This window comes from Podarcis gaigeae (assembly GCF_964106915.1).
Source record: "Podarcis gaigeae genome assembly, chromosome: 4".
Taxonomy (NCBI): Eukaryota; Metazoa; Chordata; class Lepidosauria; order Squamata; family Lacertidae; genus Podarcis; species Podarcis gaigeae.
In genome coordinates this window covers 106,791,992-106,811,995 of record NC_139677.1, presented here as the reverse complement: position 1 = coordinate 106,811,995, position 20,004 = coordinate 106,791,992, and the positions used below count along the sequence as shown (strand labels likewise).

At 47.1% G+C, this 20,004-nt stretch overlaps 1 protein-coding gene across 1 annotated transcript in view; it reads left to right on the top strand.

Annotated features, from left to right (window-relative positions):
- LOC310843327 (uncharacterized protein) overlaps positions 1-20,004 on the top strand; it is a 153,589-nt gene that overhangs the window by 51,798 nt on the left and 81,787 nt on the right. Inside the window, exons 6-9 of the mRNA XM_083736517.1 lie at positions 5,454-5,535; positions 5,828-5,910; positions 7,592-7,718; positions 8,633-10,408. Of these exons, the coding sequence (XP_083592643.1) occupies positions 5,454-5,535; positions 5,828-5,910; positions 7,592-7,718; positions 8,633-10,239 (1,899 nt within the window). The 3' untranslated portion in view covers positions 10,240-10,408. The remainder of the gene's footprint in view (positions 1-5,453; positions 5,536-5,827; positions 5,911-7,591; positions 7,719-8,632; positions 10,409-20,004) is intronic.

Here is a 20,004-nt window from a genome sequence, read left to right as displayed (position 1 = left end):
CTTGCTTCCTGCAAACCCCTTTTCCCTGCAACCTCTTCCTCCAGTTTCTGGACAAGGGAGGGAGCGGATCACAGACCAACCAAGAGCAAAAATAAAATGAGCATCTCTGGGATTGTGCAGGAGAGAAAAGGCAGAGAGGACTGAGCAGGGTGGACCCGGCTTTGCAAGGGTTAAAGGGAACTGAGCTGCTTTCCTAGAGAGGACAGGAAGTAAATGGGGGCCAGGTCCTCCAGATGAAAAGCCCCTCCCTCCCCTTCCTGCAAGGGGGGGCGGGGTTGCTTTCTGCTATTGCAAAGGCTGCATTGTTCTCTTCCACGGGGATCTGGTGAGTCTCTTCCTCCTCCCCAACCCCGAGGGTGCAGTGGGGAGAAGGTTGGGGTCCCAGGGCTGCAGCAGGGGAGGGTGGCTCATGTGTGTGGGGGGAGCCCCAGGCAGCAGGGGGTCCTGCCAGGGGGGGGGGGGGGAGGTTGCGCGAGGTTTGCAACTACAGTACTCTATATTCTGCATTTGTATAAAGACGCTGCTTACTCCTTTGGGAAGGGCAATCCTCTCCTGGGATCTGTTGAGTCTCCTCTCTCTCCCCCCCCCCCAGGAGGGTGCAGTGGGGAGAAGGGGGGGTCCCAGGGATGCAGCAGGAGAGAGTGGCTCATGTGGGGGGGGGGGAACCCCAGGGAGCAGGAGGTCCTTCCAGGGAGGGGCGAGGTGGCAGGAACTGTCTCCTTCCTTTAGATATTTTGTGGGGGGGAGGGGAGGAGGTTACCGCCCCCCTTCCAGAAAAAAAAATTATTCAGAGCCCCCTGGGAAATCTAGCAGATAGAAATCTGGCTTTTTTAAATAAGGCTATCAGTAGGACTTCTGCTGTGTGTGACACGGGTCAGCGTCATTGCACAAGAGAGGAAACGTGTCTGAATGGTTGCTCCCAAACCTCTTTGTCTGTTTCCCTTCTTTCTTTCTCCTTATTGGCAGAGGAGGCCAGCCAAGCAGATGAAGCCAAGCTTTGAGAGGAGCTGGGTATGTTTAGTTTGTTACGGCAAAATCTGGGTGCGAGGCTGCTCTGCCACCCAGCTCATCGGACTAAGTCCGTGGGTCCCTGCGGAGGAAAATGAGCTCAGCCGGAGACAGGAGCAAACTGCAGAAGATCCTAGTTTATTGCGCAACAGGTTCAAGGCGAGATTGAACAGTGAGAAAGGGGTGACATGAGTTTTTGAAACTCCCTCCATGTCCCAGAATACAGTGCAAAACACGTCATGAATACATCACAGAAAGGTGGGGTTACACAGATCAGCACTTCAGGAAGGTGGGGGGGGGTTTACACAGATTAACATATGGAGGAGGGAGGGGGGAATATGCAGAGCTGGAGATATGCACAGATAAACACTTCCTGGGGATGAGAAAACAATGGTCTCAAATATGCATAGTCTGCCACCTGACATTGTCTGGAGGAAAGGCTGATCAGAGCAATTTGAAAGGATTAGGGTCTTGACACCTTGCTTGAGGGATTATGCTGGACAGGGGAGGTGTGATGGAGTCCTAGAGTAATTGAGCAAACTGGCACGCTGATTTTCTAGGAATTTTATAGATTTTAGTCCCTTTTGACATTGACAATTGGAAATAAATTGATATATTGTAGCGAAGAAGAAGGTGAAGAAGACATGCCCCCCCTTCCGTAACAAGTTGGAGAGGAGGAGACAGAGAGGAGACAGGAGAGCCATGTCAGATTAGATAATTTATTACGGTCAGAGACCAGCTTATAAAACACACTTGGGGGTACAGTCACAGAAGTAAAACAGGCAATTTATGTACAACAACAAATTTAAAAACAATGTACACCAACAAACTATCCCAGGGACTTGACTCAGAGTCACCCATGAAAACGAGTTTGGGGATTTTCATGGCAGACTATTTTGAGTTGGGAGATGGTCTGCGCCTACAGATCTGTACACAGAATCTGGCCACCATCCAGGTCATCTTCTGATCTTTGCCTAACAGGAAAAGGTCTAATTTTTGCATTTGCGGGAGGTCAGAGAGCCTCACCAGCAGGGGATCAATGGTCTTACTACGTGTCTCTTTGTAAAAGGGACGTCTAAAGAACAAGTGTTTTGGCTGCCTATCTCTCCCAATGGGCAGGTGAAAAGTCTCTGAGCACACGGGACTTTTCTAAAGGCTCCATCCAGGACCAGCGATGGAAGAGCCGAGCTTCTGGCGAGTGTAAAGGCCCTTCTTGCATTTCTAGATGCAAGAAAGAAGAGATATTCTGCCAGTGCAGCTATATATTTCTCAATTTCTCCAATTTTATAGTCTGAGCACCTTGCGCAGTCCTGTTGTCTCTCGGTATCTAATATTCTTTGCCTGACCGTGGCATTTGCCTGGCCCAAGCCCAGACTTAGAAGGGCTTGAGGGGCAAAACCCAGTTTCTGGAGGATGTTCAGAACTGCAGTCTGCCAGCCTGACTGGAATTGGTCACAGAGGATCAATGGGGCTATCCCTCGGGGGAGCAGATTCAATGTCATCCATTTGTAGATTGATCATAGAATCATAGAGTTGGAAGAGACCACAAGGGCCATCGAGTCCAACCCCCTGCCAAGCAGGAAACACCATCAGAGCACTCCTGACATATGGTTGTCAAGCCTCTGCTTAAAGACCTCCAAAGAAGGAGACTCCACCACACTCCTTTTTTTAAAAAAAATATTTTTATTCATTTTCCACAAAAGAAAAAAAACAACAACCATTTTTATACAATCAATTCACATTTTATCACACATTTATCTCTTTTTTTGACTTCCTTCAGCTCCTCTGCCGATCTTTCGTTTGCATCAATATTATTAACAATATTCCTCCTTTTTTCACAGAGTCTCTTGAAAACCAACAAACGTTATCTGTTCATCACATATGCCTTTCAGATAATCTGTAAATCTTCCCCAGTCCTCGATGAACTTTTGGTCTCGTTGATATCGGATCTTCCCTGTTAGTTTGTCCAGTTCTGCATAATCAGTCAATTTCAGTCTCCATTCTTCCACCGTCGGTAACTCTTCCTGTTTCCATTTTTGGGCCAGAAGTATTTCCGCTGCTTTAACTGCGTATTGGAAAGGTTTACATTCTTTCTTACTTATCTCATTTCCTACCAATCCCAATAAGAAGGCCTCCGGTTTCTTAATAAACGTATATTTCAACATCTTTTTCAATTCATTATATATCATTTCTCAGAAGCCTCTCACCTTTTTACAGTCCCACCACATATGATAGAATGTCCCTTCTTTTTCTTTACATTTTCAACACTTATTACATGTTTTGTACATTTTAGCTAGTTTTACTGCTAGCCGTTCCTCATAAGGCATCGTTTCCAGGCCTTTAGCTAGCCGTTCCTCATAAGGCATCGTTTCCAGGCCTTTGACCATTTTGGTTGCCCTCCTCTGGACATGTTCCAGTTTGTCAGTGTCCTTCTTGAACTGTGGTGCCCAGAACTGGACACAGTACTCCAGGTGAGGTCTGACCAGAGCAGAATACAGTGGCACTATTACTTCCCTTGATCTAGATGCTATACTCCTATTGATGCAGCCCAGAATTGCATTGGCTTTTTTAGCTGCCGCGTCACACTGTTGGCTCATGTCAAGTTTGTGGTCAACCAAGACTCCTAGATCCTTTTCACATGTACTGCTCTCAAGCCAGGTGTCACCCGTCTTGTATTTGTGCCATTGATGAGCACCCTTTGGGTTCGGTCAGTCAGCCAGTTACAAATCCACTGAGTGGTAGCATAGTCAAGACCGCATTTTACCAGCTTCTTTAGAAGAATATCATGGGGCACCTTGTCAAATGCCTTGCTGAAATCAAGGTAGGCTACATCCACTGCGTTCCCTTCATCTACCAGGCTTGTAAGGCAGATGTTAGGCAGATGCTAGCCTCCATTCTCATCAATTTGCGGGTTTTTCCGCTGAACTCCCGATGGAGTTTATGTGTAGTTTGTTGGCTTCTGAGGCCTGTACCACCATTCCTAGATACTTATAGTTTGTGACTAGTTCTAATTTATGGCCTTGGAGTTCCCAGCTTTTAAGCTTTGGCTTTTCCCCAAAATCAAGTATCTTGGTGTTTTGATAGTTGATTTTGAGACATTCAAATTCACAGTTTGCTGCGAGCTTTAAATTATTTAGATAGAAATTGAATAGTAGAGGGGCCAATAGGCACCCTTGCCTGACTCCTTTAGAGGTTTTAATAGGGTCCGTTAGATGTCCTAGGCGGCTACACCTGACTCTAAGATCCGTATTTGCATGCAGTGCCTGAATTAAGAGCAGAAGCTCTTAATTCTATGTAGGTCCCCTGTAGTCTGTCCCAGAGTCTGGTTCCGGAGACTGTATCAAAGGCTGCTTTTAGATCAACAAAGGCAGTGTATAGTGAGGCCGGCCTTTAGGAGAGCCATATCACCTGGGCGCAGGATTCCAACCAATGGCTTCAAGCTACAAGGAAGGAGATTCAGATTCAACACACGTAGTCATTTTTCACTAGGAACCAATGACTCCCTTGTCAGTCAGTTCTGATTTCATGCATTGACTGGAAGGAAGGAGCAACCAGGCTGATTCGCCTCGCATTGATCTCTTCGCTTGCCTCCACATTTCGACAATCTCCCTTCTAGAGGCCTCCTCCTCCTCCCCCCCCTCCTCCTTCTTAGAAAGATAGCTCAGAGTCTGGGCTGTGGTGCAGTCCTACCCTGGTTCCCTGCAAGACTCACCCATGCTTGCTCAGGGAACCTTTTTCTTCTCCTGATACTGTACAACTTTTGTAATGAAACAATGTATTTGCTTTGTAGGAATTGCTAGCGCCTCTCCTTAAGACAGAGAGAACTTGGCAGAAGCCCAAAGGGTTCCTTCCCATCTCTCAGAGGCTCCCTCAGAGCACAGATGGATGAGCGAGACTCAGCTGGCCCTGGAGCAGGAAGAGGCCATGCAATCCAAACTGGGAGCAGTGGGGGATTCTTGGAAAACTCTGTGCAGAAGATCCTGGGTGAGGTGAGGCAGTTCTGCTTCCAGGAGGCCAAAGGGCCCCGAGAGGTTTGCAGCCAACTCTACCACCTTGATCATCGGTGGCTGAAGCCAGAAAGGCACACGAAAGCTGAGATGCTGGACCTGGTGATGTTGGAGCAGTTCCTGGCTGTCCTTCCCCCGGAGATGGAGAGCTGGGTGAGGGACTGTGGAGCGGAGACCAGTTCTCAGGCAGTGGCCCTGGCCGAAGGTTTCCTCCTGAGTCAGGCAGAGGAGAGAGAGCAGGTGAGAGAGACTTTCCTCTGGATACTCCCAAGGGGCTCCAAACAGGATGGAGAACATCCAAAAATGGTCTGCTGATGGCCCATCCGTTTTCGGGGAATGAGATCTAACACCCTTAAAGTATCTGTCTTTGCGTTCTCTTTCTAATATTTCTAATATTTCTCACCTTTCATTTACTGTTTTGAATTCTTGTTCTTTCAGAAAAGGGATCATTTTGCAGAAATGGACCTGGATTCCTGTGAGGCAGAGAGGCCTCCGTTGGACACCAGAGAGAGGCCACTGGGTAAGGAGGAAGGTGGCTTTTCTCCATTTGGTCTTGTTCTGTTGGTTTTCCAACTCATCTGAGGGTTCTTTTCATCTTGTTTTTCTTTTTTTGGAGGGGTGGGGGTTGGGAACAAGGGTTCAGAGGAGGGGAGATGTATTTCTGCACACCTAACATGAAATGGGCACAAACCTTCAACTGCCCACAGCAGGTAAGGCTTTCTCAAAGCCCATCAGTAGTTAGAGATGTCCTGTTTCCTCTGTGAGAGAAGCAGGCCCTCCTGGCATCCTGGTTACCTTTTTTTCTTTTGCAGGTGAAAGAATGATGCCGGCAAGACCTCCTGATCCGCCTTTTCATGGGGGCAAAAGGGAAGCAGCGGCTGTGGAACCAGATCAGGTCAGGGGAAGCTGCCTTGTGGGGACAGAGGCCGAGGGATGGAGCAAAGTCATGGACTGGTTGGGCACAGAGGAATGGTGGGAGGAAGCAGCCAGGGAACCAGGAAGAGAAGATGGCTCAGAGCCCAAGGAGTTAAGGTGGAGGAAGGATGAGCAGTGAAAGGGAGAAGCTTGGGAAGATGAGGTGTCAGAAGCTGAAGGGGCAACAGGGCTTAGTGAGCTGGGAGACTCTGAGGCAGAATGGAGTGCATAATCAAAGGCAGAAAGGGGGTAGGCGAGTGGGAGAGGAAGGTCGAGAGGCAGAGGTGAGTCAGGAGAAGGAGGAGCCACCGGGGGCTCCCTCTCCTTCTGCCAGAATCCACCCTCCCTGCTTGTCTCTCAGAACCAAGAGAGGTCTAACATGGAGGAGCAAAGGCAGGCTGCACACTGGCGCACTGTTCAATCGCTTGCCAGAAACCCCAGAGAGGAGGGGACTTGGAAAACTGTGGGGAGTCGGCGGCCTTCACTCTCTGCAACTGCTTTTGTGGAAGAAGAGGCTCAGGGAATGAGCTGCTGTTCTCATGAAGGCCGAAACTCGGCCAAGTCTGTGAACATCGTGTTCTTACTGATAAAGAGTAAACTCCAGCTGTGAACTGTGGGATTTCCTGCCCAGACAACTCTGTCATACCAGCCTTCTGAATGTTGACAGTAGGATTCATCTGTAGTTGCAGTTTTCATGGAATCCTAGAGTTGAAGGGGACCCCAAGGGTCATCAAGTCCCACCCCCTGCATTGCAGGAGTCTCAGCTAGATCCTCCAAGACAGATGGCCATCCAGACTAGGCTTCTTGTATTTCTATATTCATCAATGAATGCTAAAATAGGCTTCTAAGCAGCGGGCAGGCGATGACAAATAATTTCCAGGATTCACCTAGCCAGCCCCATCCGCTGCAAAATGGGGCCTGCCCCCCACTCCTCCCCCTTTCCATGCCGCCATGAACCCCTGGAATTTTGCTCTGGGGCATTGGAAGGGAACCTCCCCAGAACAACTCACGAGGAGAGGAGAAAGTGGATCCTTCCATCGGGGAAACTGGAATGCTTGCGTAGGCAGAAAAACGTAAACATAAACTGGAGTACCACCTACAGTGGTGCCTCGCAAGACGAAATTAATTCGTTCCATGAGGCTCTTCGTATAGCGGTTTTTTTCGTCTTGCGAAGCAAGCCCATTGACAGCTTAGCGGATTAGCGCTATTAGCGGTTTAGCGGCTTTTAGCGATCAGCTGTTAAGTGGCTTATCAGTAGATCAGCTGATAAGCGGCTTAGCAGCTTAGGAAAAGGAGGGGAAGGGGAAAAAACCCGAAGAAACTCGCAAGACTTTTTCGTCTTGCTAAGCAAGAGCATAGGGAAATTCGTTTTGCGAAGCGCCTCCAAAACGGAAAACCCTTTCGTCTAGCGGGTTTTCCGTCTTGTGAGGCGTTCGTCTTGCAGGGCACCACTGTATTTGCAAAAAGACGAATACCCACACTTAAAATGCAGAATAAAAGAATGCAATTAAAGCATTAAAATAGGTACCCATAATAAAGAGGTGCAGCAAAGCAATCCTATTGAAATAACACAGCAATTAACAGGAAGGAAATAACAGAGCATTGTGTAGCAGATCATATTTCTGCTGTCTCAGAGGAGGACATTTCCCTTTTTCTTTTAGGGTCCAGTGTGCTTTGAAGATGTCGCTGTTCGTTTCACGGACGAGGAGCAGGAGTTGCTGGATCCTGACCAGAGAGCTCTGCATAAGGACGTCATGGAGGAGAATCGGGGGATCGTGGCCTCTCTTGGTAAGCCTCCGTGTGGGATCGTCATATCTGCCAGGAAATTCAAAACATACCTCTATGTGACAAACCTCATATATTTTCACAGTGTCCCCTACAACACCTGGGAACCTAATACCCCCCCACAAGAAATAGTAGATTACAGTTTTTTTCTGTGAACAATCTTCCTCCAGTTCTGCCTCCTTCTACCACAGTTGGGCTGATGTGAACTGCCCAGGCATCTTAAATGTCGGCTTCAGAATTGTTAGAATAGAAGTAGCTTCTGTCAGGATTTCTGTTTTTGTTTTTGCTGCTGTCAGTCTTGGGTTGACCAAAGAGATGACTGACACTGGAGATCGAGGGGATGCCATGACTGGGCCAAACAACATCTGCCCCAGAGAAGAGCCAGGCTGACTGAATCCCAGGTAGTACTAGCAGTGATAACAATAGTAATAATAATAATTTTTATTTATACCCTGACCTTCTGGGAAGCTTCCAACACATATACAGTGGTACTTCTGGTTGCGAATGGGATCCGTTCAAGAGATCCGGCCAGATCCCGAGGTTTTGGCAACCCGAGGATCACTGTTCTGGGCATGCGCATGGATTTGACGCTTTCATAAGCTGATGTTTATATAACCCAAGGGTTACGTAACCCGAGGTGCTACTGTATAAACATGAAACAGTAATAATAGCATCTAAACCAATGAAAAAAGTACAAAATTTTTACAAAAAGTACAAAAAATTTAAAATGTGTAACTTACTTCAAACAAAGCAACATTCAACCAACGATTAGAATCCAATAATAAATACATTGGTTTATTGCAAATAACAAAGGAAATGAAGACTGCCTTCTCTACAACAAATTTAATGAGCATTATTCCCTAACGGGGGGCTCCATTTGTTCCTGAGGCTCTAATCCCTTTTTCTCTCCATTGCAGATTGTGATGAATTGGAAAACAAGAACAAAGGTGACCACAACACAATCTGCAGAGTGGAGAAGGCACGTAAAAATTTGGAATGTGGAAAGAGCTGCAGTCAGAGCTCCCATTCCACATCCCAACAACGAAATCTCTTTGGAAAGAAACCCTATCAGTGCATTGAATGTGGAAAGAGCTTCAGGAAGAGGTCTGACCTCACTTCCCATCAAAGAATTCATACAGGGGAGAAACCCTATCAGTGTATGGAATGTGGAAAGAGCTTCAGTATGAGCTCCAGTCTCACTTCCCATCAAAGAATTCATACAGGGGAGAAACCCTATCACTGTATGGAATGTGGAATGAGCTTCAGTAGGAGCTCCAATCTCACTAAACATCAAAGAATTCATAAAGGGGAGAAACCCTATCAGTGTATGGAATGTGGAAAGAGCTTCAGTCAGAGCTCCAATCTCACTTCCCATCAAAGAATTCATACAGGGGAGAAACCCTATCAGTGTATGGAATGTGGAAAGTGTTTCAGTTTGAGTTCCAGTCTCACTTCCCATCAAAGAATTCATACAGGGGAGAAACCCTATCAGTGTATGGAATGTGGAATGAGCTTCAGTATGAGCTCCAGTCTCACTACCCATCAAAGAATTCATAAAGGGGAGAAAACCTATCAGTGTATGGAATGTGGAAAGAGCTTCAGTCAGAGTTCCAATCTCACTTCCCATCAAAGAATTCATACAGGGGAGAAACCCTATCAGTGTATGGAATGTGGAAAGAGCTTCAGTTTGAGCTCCACTCTCACTTCCCATCAAAGAATTCATACAGGGGAGAAACCCTATCAGTGTATGGAATGTGGAAAGAGCTTCAGTATGAGCTCCGATCTCACTAAACATCAAAGAATTCATACAGGGGAGAAACCCTATCAGTGTATGGAATGTGGAAAGAGCTTCAGGAAGAGATCTGACCTCACTTCCCATCAAAGAATTCATACAGGGGAGAAACCCTATCAGTGTATGGAATGTGGAAAGAGCTTCAGTCAGAGCTCCAATCTCAGTTCCCATCAAAGAATTCATACAGGGGAGAAACCCTATCAGTGTATGGAATGTGGAAAGAGCTTCAGTATGAGCTCCAATCTCACTAAACATCAAAGAATTCATAAAGGGGAGAAACCCTATCAGTGTATGGAATGTGGAAAGAGCTTCAGTCAGAGCTCCAATCTCAGTTCCCATCAAAGAATTCATACAGGGGAGAAAGCCTATCAGTGTATGGAATGTGGAAAGAGTTTCAGTCAGAGCTCCAATCTCACTTCCCATCAAAGAATTCATACAGGGGAGAAACCCTATCATTGTATGGAATGTGGAAAGAGCTTCAGTATGAGCTGCAGTCTCACTACCCATCAAAGAATTCATAAAGGGGAGAAACCCTATCAGTGTATGGAATGTGGAAAGAGCTTCAGTCAGAGCTCCAGTCTCACTTCCCATCAAAGAATTCATACAGGGGAGAAACCCTATCAGTGTATGGAATGCGGAAAGAGCTTCAATCAAAAGGCCAGTCTCACTTACCATCAAAGAATTCATACAGGGGAGAATCACGGAATTGTAGAATTTTTGAGCTTGAAGTGATCCCTGGTGCAATCTATTCCACCCATGTGATGCAGGAATACCAAGTAAAGCATCCATGACAGATCACCATCCAACTTCTTTTGATAGCCTCAAAGAATGGAAATTCCAGCACTCCCAAGGGAGTCCAATCCACTAACAGCTCTTGCTGTCAAAAATTTCTTCCGCATCTGTCAGAGCTGCCTCTAGGTCCCAGCTCACAGAGGACCAACGCTAGTCAGTAATAACGTACAAAAGTCTTTATTGAAGATTAGTTTCCATTTCCAAACCGCAGCGTGCAGCTCTACGTCTTAGAACTTAGACCGGCGAAGCTCCATCTGAGTCTCCGCCCCCTAGACACCAATTTAAGACTCTAGCCTTACTCCACATCTTCCATTGTTCTTGTTATATTAATATTGTCCCTTGTATTTCTGATATTTTTTATGATCTGTGATATTGTGTGTGTTGACGCTGGTCTGTGACCGTATTAATAAATTCATTCATTCATTCATTATGCCCTTGTCTCAGCTCCTGAATTACCATTACCGAAATGTAGATCTAGAAAATTTCCACTTCCTGCCTACTGTGAGAAACAACGCGCCTATTTATGACCTTTAGGTCATCAGCCCTCCCATCTCGATTCATGGAGATAACGGATACTCTATGGTGGTTCCATTCTCTCCGCCCAGTGAGGGTATTTAAGGACGAAACAAGGAGGCAATTGCTCCCTTGCATAGAGTCAAAGCTAATGCAGATAAGGGAAACCAAGCTCAACACTAGAAACACTAATTGCCCGAAGGGGGGGGGGAAGGAAAGAACTCTGTAAGCCTAGAATTACAAGACCTGAAGAAGAGGCTAATGAGTATAAAGACTGAGATTTCTACCCAAAATATACGGACAGTAGAGCCTAGAGCACAATATTTAAAGACGTCCAACAGCTATTTATCCCGTTGAAAGACATCAGTGCAACTCCCTGTTCCCTTTTCAAACGACACCGAATTAGATGAGGAATTTGGCACCTCCAACATTTCTGTGGCAACAACACCTAAGAACTCTATGTTGCTGACAATCTGGAGATATCCAGCACCAAATCTACATCTGGACCTTTGCCTAATGTTCCAAAAACTTATCAGAATGATCAGCCTTCTCTACTGTACTCCTGGCGAGACAGGATGGACAGATCTTCCGAATTCGAATCTGGCTCTTTGTTGGCCAGTGATCCACATCTTATAACACATACCTCATTAATACTTCCACAGCCACAGATAGAACCAACAATCTTCCAATTAACCCAGGAGGGAGAGGGGGATTGACAGTTAACGAAACACCATGGGACTGTCCTCCCCGCTTGGGGTGTGGTTGGTTGGGTTCTATCTTCTAGGGATACTTACCCTATCAAACCTCCACCTCTTCCCCATACCATTTTGACCCAGGAGTCCTGGCCCAAGGATGACTTGTTATTGAGGGGATGTTACCCCTCTATTGGGGGGGCTAGTATGGGGTCTGGAATTTCCACTATTGAAGGGCTAGGGAGGAATGGCGGTGGGGCTAGATATCTCTATTGGCGAAGGGCTTCGAGATGCAGTGATCCTCGAACCCCTTCCAATCTACGCCCCATCCCAAAGGATGAGGGTAGGGCGAGCAAGGATTACCCACCTCCGTCATTGGTGCTTTGCAATGCCAGGTCCATAGGCAACAAAACCACCACAATGCGTGACTTTTTTGTCTCACAGGGGATTGACCTGGCTTGCATGATGGAGACCTGGGTACGGGAAGGCGAAGTAGTCTCCCTACATGAGATAACACCCACAGGTTTCTCTGTCCTCCATCAATCGCGGACTGTGGGTCGGGGGGGGAGGAGTAGCGTTATTCTGGGAGGATTGCTCTTTCAGAGCTCTGCCATCACCGGCGATCTCCGGCATTGAATGTGTTGGTCTCGTGGGGCACCAAGGAGAGTTTGGCTGTCTGGCTGGTGTACCGACCACCCAGCACACCGGCAGCCACTCTGTCAGACCTGCTGGAGGTGGTGGCAGGCAGGGCCTTGGAGTTCCCAAACCTACTGGTTTTGGGAGACTTCAACGTCCATGCCGATGCCGCTCCCTCCTCACAGGCTTTGGAGCTAGTGACTTCCATGGCAACACTAGGGTTCTCCCAGTTTGTTTTGGGCCCCACTCATCAAGCAGGCCACACGCTGGATCTGATCTTTGGGGCTGGCATAGATGTGATCATGCTCCCCCCTGTGGAAGTGTCATGGTCTGATCACTACGCTCTGAAAGCCAAGATTGACTTTCCGCTCCTCCCCGGCTCGGGTGGCGAACCTATTTGGGCTCGTCTGCGAAAACTGATGGATCCTGATAGATTCCGACAAGCCTTGCGGGACTCTTCTCGACTCATTAGATGACCTTGTTGAGGACTGGAATAACCGGCTCTTGGCAGCCATTGATGAGATCGCGCCTAAGTGCCCTCTGCGACCCCGTCGAAACCAGGCCCCTTGGTTTACTGAGGAGCTCCGGAAAATGAAGCAGGATCACAGACAGCTAGAGCGAGTATGGCGACGGACTCGTGACGGAGCCTCAAGAACATCTTATAGGACACTTATGAAAGCCTATGAGATGGCTATGAAAGCTGCTAGGAATTCTTACTTTGCAGCTTCCATTGCATCCGCTAGCTCTCGCCTGGCACAACTTTTTAGAATAATTAGGTCAATAACGTCCTTAGGAGGACAACCAAATTCAAGCACAAATTCGACCCACAGCTGTGAGGCATTCGCGAGCTTTTTTGTGGAGAAAGTCCTGTTGCTCCGCCGTGACCTCCCTGCCAATTTAGATACAGTGACTGAACTGGAGGCCCCTCGACTGACATCAGGTCCAGTGTTGGACCATTTCAATCGGATACTCCCTGCTGATGTGTATAGATTCCTCCAAGTTAGTAGGCTCACCACCTGCCTCCTTGATCCATGCCCGTCTTGGCTGATTAGGGAGTATCCAGATGTTGTGCGGACCCCCCTGGTTGAAATTATCAATTTGTCCGGCAGAAAGACATTTCTAAATTTGTCTGGCAGGGCAAGAAGCCCAGAATAAAATTCAAGATATTAACTGATGCAAAAGAAAGGGGTGGATTTGCCCTGCCAGACTTTAAACTTTATTATGAATCAGCAGTGTTCTGCTGGCTGAAAGACTGGCTGCTTCTTGAGAACACAGACATTTTGGATTTAGAAGGTTTTAACAATGTTTTTGGGTGGCATGCATATTTGTGGTATGACAAGGTCAAATAACACAAAGCATTTAAAAATCATATTGTTAGGAAAGCTTTGTTTAATGTTTGGATTAGATACAAGGATTTATTGGAAAATAAAACCCCAAGGTGGTTGTCGCCAATGGAAGCGAAAGCTCAGAAAAAGCTCAATATGGAGGCCAAATGGCCAAAATATTGGGAAATTTTGGAACAAGAAGGAGATAGATTGAAACTGCAGAGTTTTGAGAAACTAAAAAACAAAGTGCAAGACTGGCTTCATTATTTTCAGATAATGGAGGCTTATAATTTGGACAAGAAAATTGGCTTCCAGGTGGAAAAATCTAAATTAGAAACAGAATTGTTAGAACCGAAAACTAAGATTTTGTCAAAAATGTATTACTTGCTGTTGAAATGGAACACTCAGGATGAGACGGTTAAATCTGCTATGATTAAATGGGCACAAGATGTTGAACATAACATTATGGTTGCTGACTGGGAACAGTTGTGGACCACTGGGATGAAATTTACGGCATGTAATGCCTTAAGAGAAAATATTATGAAAATGATATACAGGTGGTACATGACCCCAGTCAAGCTTGCAAAAATTTACCATTTCCCAATAATAAATGTTGGAAATGTAAAGAAAATGAAGGTACATTTTTCACCTTTGGTGGACGTGCCCTAGGATTAAGGATTTCTGGGAAATGATTTATAATGAATTGAAAAAGGTATTTAAATATACCTTTGTGAAGAAACCAGAGGCCTTTCTCTTGGGCATGGTCAGCCAGTTGGTGTTAAAAAAGGATAGAACTTTCTTTATGTACGCTACAACAGAAGCAAGAATACTCATTGCAAAGTATTGGAAGACGCAAGATTTACCCACTCTGGAAGAATGGCAGATGAAGTTGATTGACTGTATGGGATTGGCAGAAATGACTGGCAGAATCCGCGACCAGGGAGAAGAGTCGGCAGAAGACGATTGGAAGAAATTTAAGGACTATTTACAGAAATACTGCAATATTAATGAATGTTGAATGATGTTGGATCGAAACTAAGTGGTTTCTAGCTGTAATGGTATAAAAGAATATGAAAAAAATGGTTTTTTATAAGTAAAAGTTTAAGCTACAATAATTTAAGATGTTGGATAGAAAATAAGGTGTTTTTTAGCTGTAATGCTATGAAATAAGGATTTGCTGGACAAATAATTTGAACTGGAATACAAGAAGGGGAGGTATGAGGAGGTCAGGGAAATATGTTACTGAAAAATAAGTTGTGAACTTTATGTGTTTTTAATATTTTTTCTTTTTACTTTTTTCTCTTTGTATAAAATTGAAAACTCTAATAAATATCTTATAAAAAAAAGAAATTATCAATTTGTCCCTTGACACAGGGACATTCCCAGGGGAACTGAAGGAAGCAGCAGTGTGTCCACTCTTAAAGAAAACTTCATTAGATCCCTTAGACCTATCCAATTACCGCCCAGTTTCAAATCTTCCATATCTGTGTAAGGTAATTGAGAGAGCGGTTGCTGAACAGCTTGGTAGGTTTCTGGAGGAAACATCGGCTTTAGATCCATTTCAGTCCAGGTTCCGTCCTGGTTTTGGGACCGAGACGGCTCTGGTTGCCCTAACAGATGATCTCCGTAGACAACTGGATCGAGGCAGGTCAGGACTGCTGATCCTTTTAGATTTGTCAGCAGCCTTTGACATGGTCGATCATGATTTTCTGGACCACTGCCTCGCAGACGTAGGGATACAGGGCATAGCCCGTAACTGGCTGTGCTCTTTTATCTCTGGTCAGGCACAGAGGGTGGCACTATGGAGGGAAATGTCATCGCACCATTCCTTGGTGTGTGGAGTGCCGCAGGGTGCAATTCTCTCCCCAATGCTTTTTAACATCTTTATGCGCCCCCTTGCCTAGATTATCTGGAGCTTTGGGCTGAGCTGTCACCAGTATGCTGATGACACTCAGCTCTATCTGCTGATGGATGGCCACACTGACTCGGCCCCGAACACACTGACCAGATGCTTGGAAGCTGTGGCTGGATGGTTTCATGGGAGCCGATTGAAACTAAATCCTTCGAAGACAGAGGTCCTATGGCTAGGTCGGGATGGCATGGGGATGAGGGACCAACTCCCTTCTCTTGCGGGGGCCCAATTAGTGCCATTGCCTTCCGTTAAGAGTTTGGGTGTAATCCTTGACGCCTCCCTTTCCATGGAGGCGCAAGTTACAGCAGCAGCCAAGGCGACATTTTTCCACCTTCGCCGCATCAAGCAGTTGGTCCCTTACCTTTCCCGCCCCGACCTGGCCACAGTGATCCATGCGACGGTCATCTCCAGGCTTGACTACTGTAATTCGCTCTACATGGGGCTGCCCTTGAAGCTGACCCAGAAACTCCAGAGGGTGCAGAATGCTTCAGCGAGGCTCCTCACGGGGTCTCTGCCATGGGAGCATATTCACCTGTGCTTTTCAAACTGCACTGGCTCCCAGTAGAGTACAGGGTCAGATTTAAGGTGCTGATTTTGACCTTTAAAGCCCTTCACGGCCTAGGACCCTCGTACCTATGGGACCGCCTCTCCCGGTATGCCCCACGGAGAGCCTCAGGGTCCATAAATAGCAACACCCTAGGGTCCCAGGCCCTAAGGAAGTTAGATTGGCTTCAACCAGAGCCAGGGCCTTTTTAACTCTGGCTCCGGCCTGGTGGAACGCTCTGCCTCATGAGACCAGGGCCCTGCAGGATCTGATTTCTTTCCGCAGGGCCTGTAAGACAGAGTTGTTCCGCCAGACCTTTGACTTGGAGCCAATTTGATTCCCTCCCTCTCTTTCTTTTTTCCTTCTCCTCCTGCAATGAAGCTAAATTTTAATATTTTAATATTTCAATATGTTAATATTGTATTTTAATTTTGCTTTTAAATTGTAACCATTCAACTTGCTTTTATTATTGCTTGTAAGCCGCTCTGAGTCCGGCCTTGGCTGGGGAGGGCGGGGTATAAATAAAAAAATATTATTATTATTATTATGATGATGATGGATGTTGGTGATCTGAAACTAAGTAAAAGCGAAACTAAAGAAGTGCCATGGTCAGATCACTTCCTGGTGCAACTGGACTTCTCCGCGAACCTTCCCCTCTGCAGGGAGGTGGGACCGATTCAGATGGTCTGCCCCTTAATGGATCCAAATGATTTCCAGTGGTTGGGGATGTTTTATGCCATGTTGATGGCCTTTCAGTTGATTCCTGGTGGCCCGCTCAAATGTGGAGTTAACCAGGGCTATTGACTGTTTGGCTCCAAAGCGCCCTCTCCAATTGCATGGAGCCCGGACAGCCCCATGGTTTTCCCCGCAGCTGAGGGTGATGAAACAATCGCTGAGACGGCTAGAGCGCTGGTGGCAGATAACCCATTCTGAAGCTGACCAGAAACGGGTTAGAGCTCAATGTCGAGCCTACCAAGTGGTGATAGCGATGGCGAAGAAGACTTTCTTCACCGCCTCTATTACATCTGCGGAAAACAGCAGCAGGAGACTCTTTCAGGTGGTTTGCAATTTAGCAGAACCACCTGCTCCAGTAGGGCCCAGTACAGGCCACATGATCTCCTGCAATGATTTTGCAAAGTTTTGTGCAGACAAAGTCGCTCAGATTCGAGAAGACGTAGACTCCACCGTGGGAGCAGGGCCAGGGCGGGAGAGTGCTAGAGTCCTGTCTAGTCAGGTTGTGTGGGATCAATTCCAATCTGTTACCCCCGAGGATGTGGACAGGCTGCTTGGACGAGTGAAACCAACCACTTGTCTCCTTGATTCTTGTCCATCCTGGCTTACAAAAGCGAGCCGGGAAGGGCTGGGCAATGGGCTTCGTGGGGTGGTGAATGCTTCCCTCCGTGAAGGAGCCTTCCCGGACCCATCTTTAGATGTGGCCACGATGGCCAACTATCGCCCAGTCTCAAATCTTCCATTCTTGGGCAAGGTGATTGAGCGAGTGGTTGCTGAACAACTCCCGGCACGCCTGGAGGAAGCGGACCATTTGGATCCCTTCCAGACGGGATTCAGGCCTCAACATGGGACTTGAAACTGCCTTGGTCGAACTGGTTGATGATCTCCGGCGGGCTAGGGACAAAGGTGAGAGCGGCGTTTGATACCATCGACCATAACATCCTTCTGGAGCGTCTTGAGGGGCTGGAAGCTGGGGGCACTGTCATACAGTGGTTCCGCTCCTCCCCCTGTGCTGTGTTCAGAAAGTGGTGGTGGGGGATGAGTGTTCAGACCCCTGGGCTCTCACTTGTGGGGTACCTCAGGGTTCTGTCCTCTCCCCCATGCTTTTTAATATCTATATGAAGCCGCTGGGAGAGACCATCAGGGGGTTTGGACTGGGTGTTCATCAGTATGCAGATGACACCCAGCTCTACCTCTCCTTTAAATCAGAACCAGTGAAGGCGGTGAAGGTCCTGTGTGAGTGCCTGGAGGCGGTTGGAGGTTGGATGGCGGCTAACAGATTGAATCCTGACAAGACAGAAGTACTGTTTTTGGGGGACAGGAGGCGGGCAGGTGTAGAGGATTCCCTGGTCCTGAATGGGGTAACTGTGCCCCTGAAGGACCAGGTGCGCAGTCTGGGAGTCATTTTGGACTCACAGCTGTCCATGGAGGCGCAGATTAATTCTGTGTCCAGGGCAGCTGTCTACCAGTTCCACCTGGTACGCAGGCTAAGACCCTACCTCCCCGCGGACTGTCTCGCCAGAGTGGTGCATGCTCTAGTTATCTCACGCTTGGACTACTGCAACGCGCTCTACGTGGGGCTACCTTTGAAGGTGACCCGGAAACTGCAATTAATCCAGAATGCGGCAGCTAGACTGGTGACTGGGAGTGGCCGCCGGGACCACATAACACCGGTTCTGAGAGATCTGCATTGGCTCCCAGTACGTTTCCGAGCACGATTCAAAGTGTTGGTGCTGACCTTTAAAGCCCTAAACGGCCTCGGTCCTGTATACCTGAAGGAGCGTCTCCACCCCCATCGCTCAGCCTGGACACTGAGATCCAGCGCCGAGGGCCTTCTGGCGGTTCCCTCATTGCGAGAAGTGAGGCTACAGGGAACCAGACAGAGGGCCTTCTCGGTAGTGGCGCCCGCCCTGTGGAACGCCCTCCCATCAGATGTCAAAGAGATAAAGAATTACCTGACGTTCAGAAGACATCTTAAGGCAGCCCTGTTCAGGGACGTTTTTAATATGTAATGCTGTACTGTTTTTAACACTGATTGGGAGCCGCCCAGAGTGGCTGGGGAAACTCAGCCAGATGGGCGGGGTATAAATAATAAATTATTATTATTATTATTATTATTATTATTATTATTATTATTATTATTAATATTACCACTGTACATCATAACATCATATAACATAAGCAGGAGTTATTAAAAAAATTAATAAAATAGCGCACTGTCTTTCAGGTTGTGTCTTCCTGGAGTTCCACACCTCTGCTGGGTGGAGAGGAAATGGTCTCTCCTCCTTCATCTCAGCTCCACAGCAGTTCTCTCAAAAAGACTTGGCACTCCAGAAGGCGGAACTCAGAGCCCTTTATAACATAAAAACAGAATCAAACAAGGAACTTATGGTGCTGGGGAAATAGTAGTAATAGTAGTAGAAGTATTTATTCAATTTATATACCCCCCTTTATCAGAATATCCCAGGGGGGTGTACAACATTAAAAGCACAATACAGAACAACAATGATAAAAACATAATAAAAAGCATCCTGTGAGACAGCCTAGTAATGCAGCACTCCTTTTAAAACTTGAGGGGAGACTCACTGCTCACCTGCTTTTACGGCCACTATGGGGGTGTGGTGATTCATCAAAGGGAGGCTCCTCTGCTGGCCCTCCGAATATTCCGACATAGTCCACTCTTTCTCCTGTCACCCACAGCCATAGAATATGAAGAGAGTTGTCCTCCCAAACTCTGCCTACCCTCCAACATGTTGCAGAGGGAATTTGGGACCTGCGACCTTTGGGGCCACACTCCTGAATGAGTCACGTAAATCACAAAAGAGCAAGGACACCCCAAAATGGGCGTCTTTTGGGGCCACAGTTTCACGGGAGCCAAAACAGGACATCCTGGGAGCCAATCAGAAGCCAGGGTGGCTTCTGGAATTGCAGGACGTCCCACTCAAAGCAGGACAGTTGACAGGTATGTGAAGACCGCCAAAGATGGAGAGTCCACAACCCATAGTGCAGGCATCCCCAAACTCGGCCCTCCAGATGTTTTGGGACTACAACTCCCATTATCCCTAGCTAACAGGACCAGTGGTCAGGAATGATGGGAATTGTAGTCGCAAAACATCTGGAGGGCCGAGTTTGCCTATGCTTGCCATAGTCAATATGGCTGCCTTTCCCACTGGCTGAGATGCTTCTACCCATTTCATCTGCTTGGCCAATCCAGATATTCAGGGCCAACAGGTCCCACCCCTGCCTCCAGCAATCTCTTTTGTTACACTCAATGGGTGTTTGGTGGAGGGAAAGGGGAACCATGGTGCAGGGTCCAGGATGCTCAGATTCCTGCCACCAGACCTCCCTTCT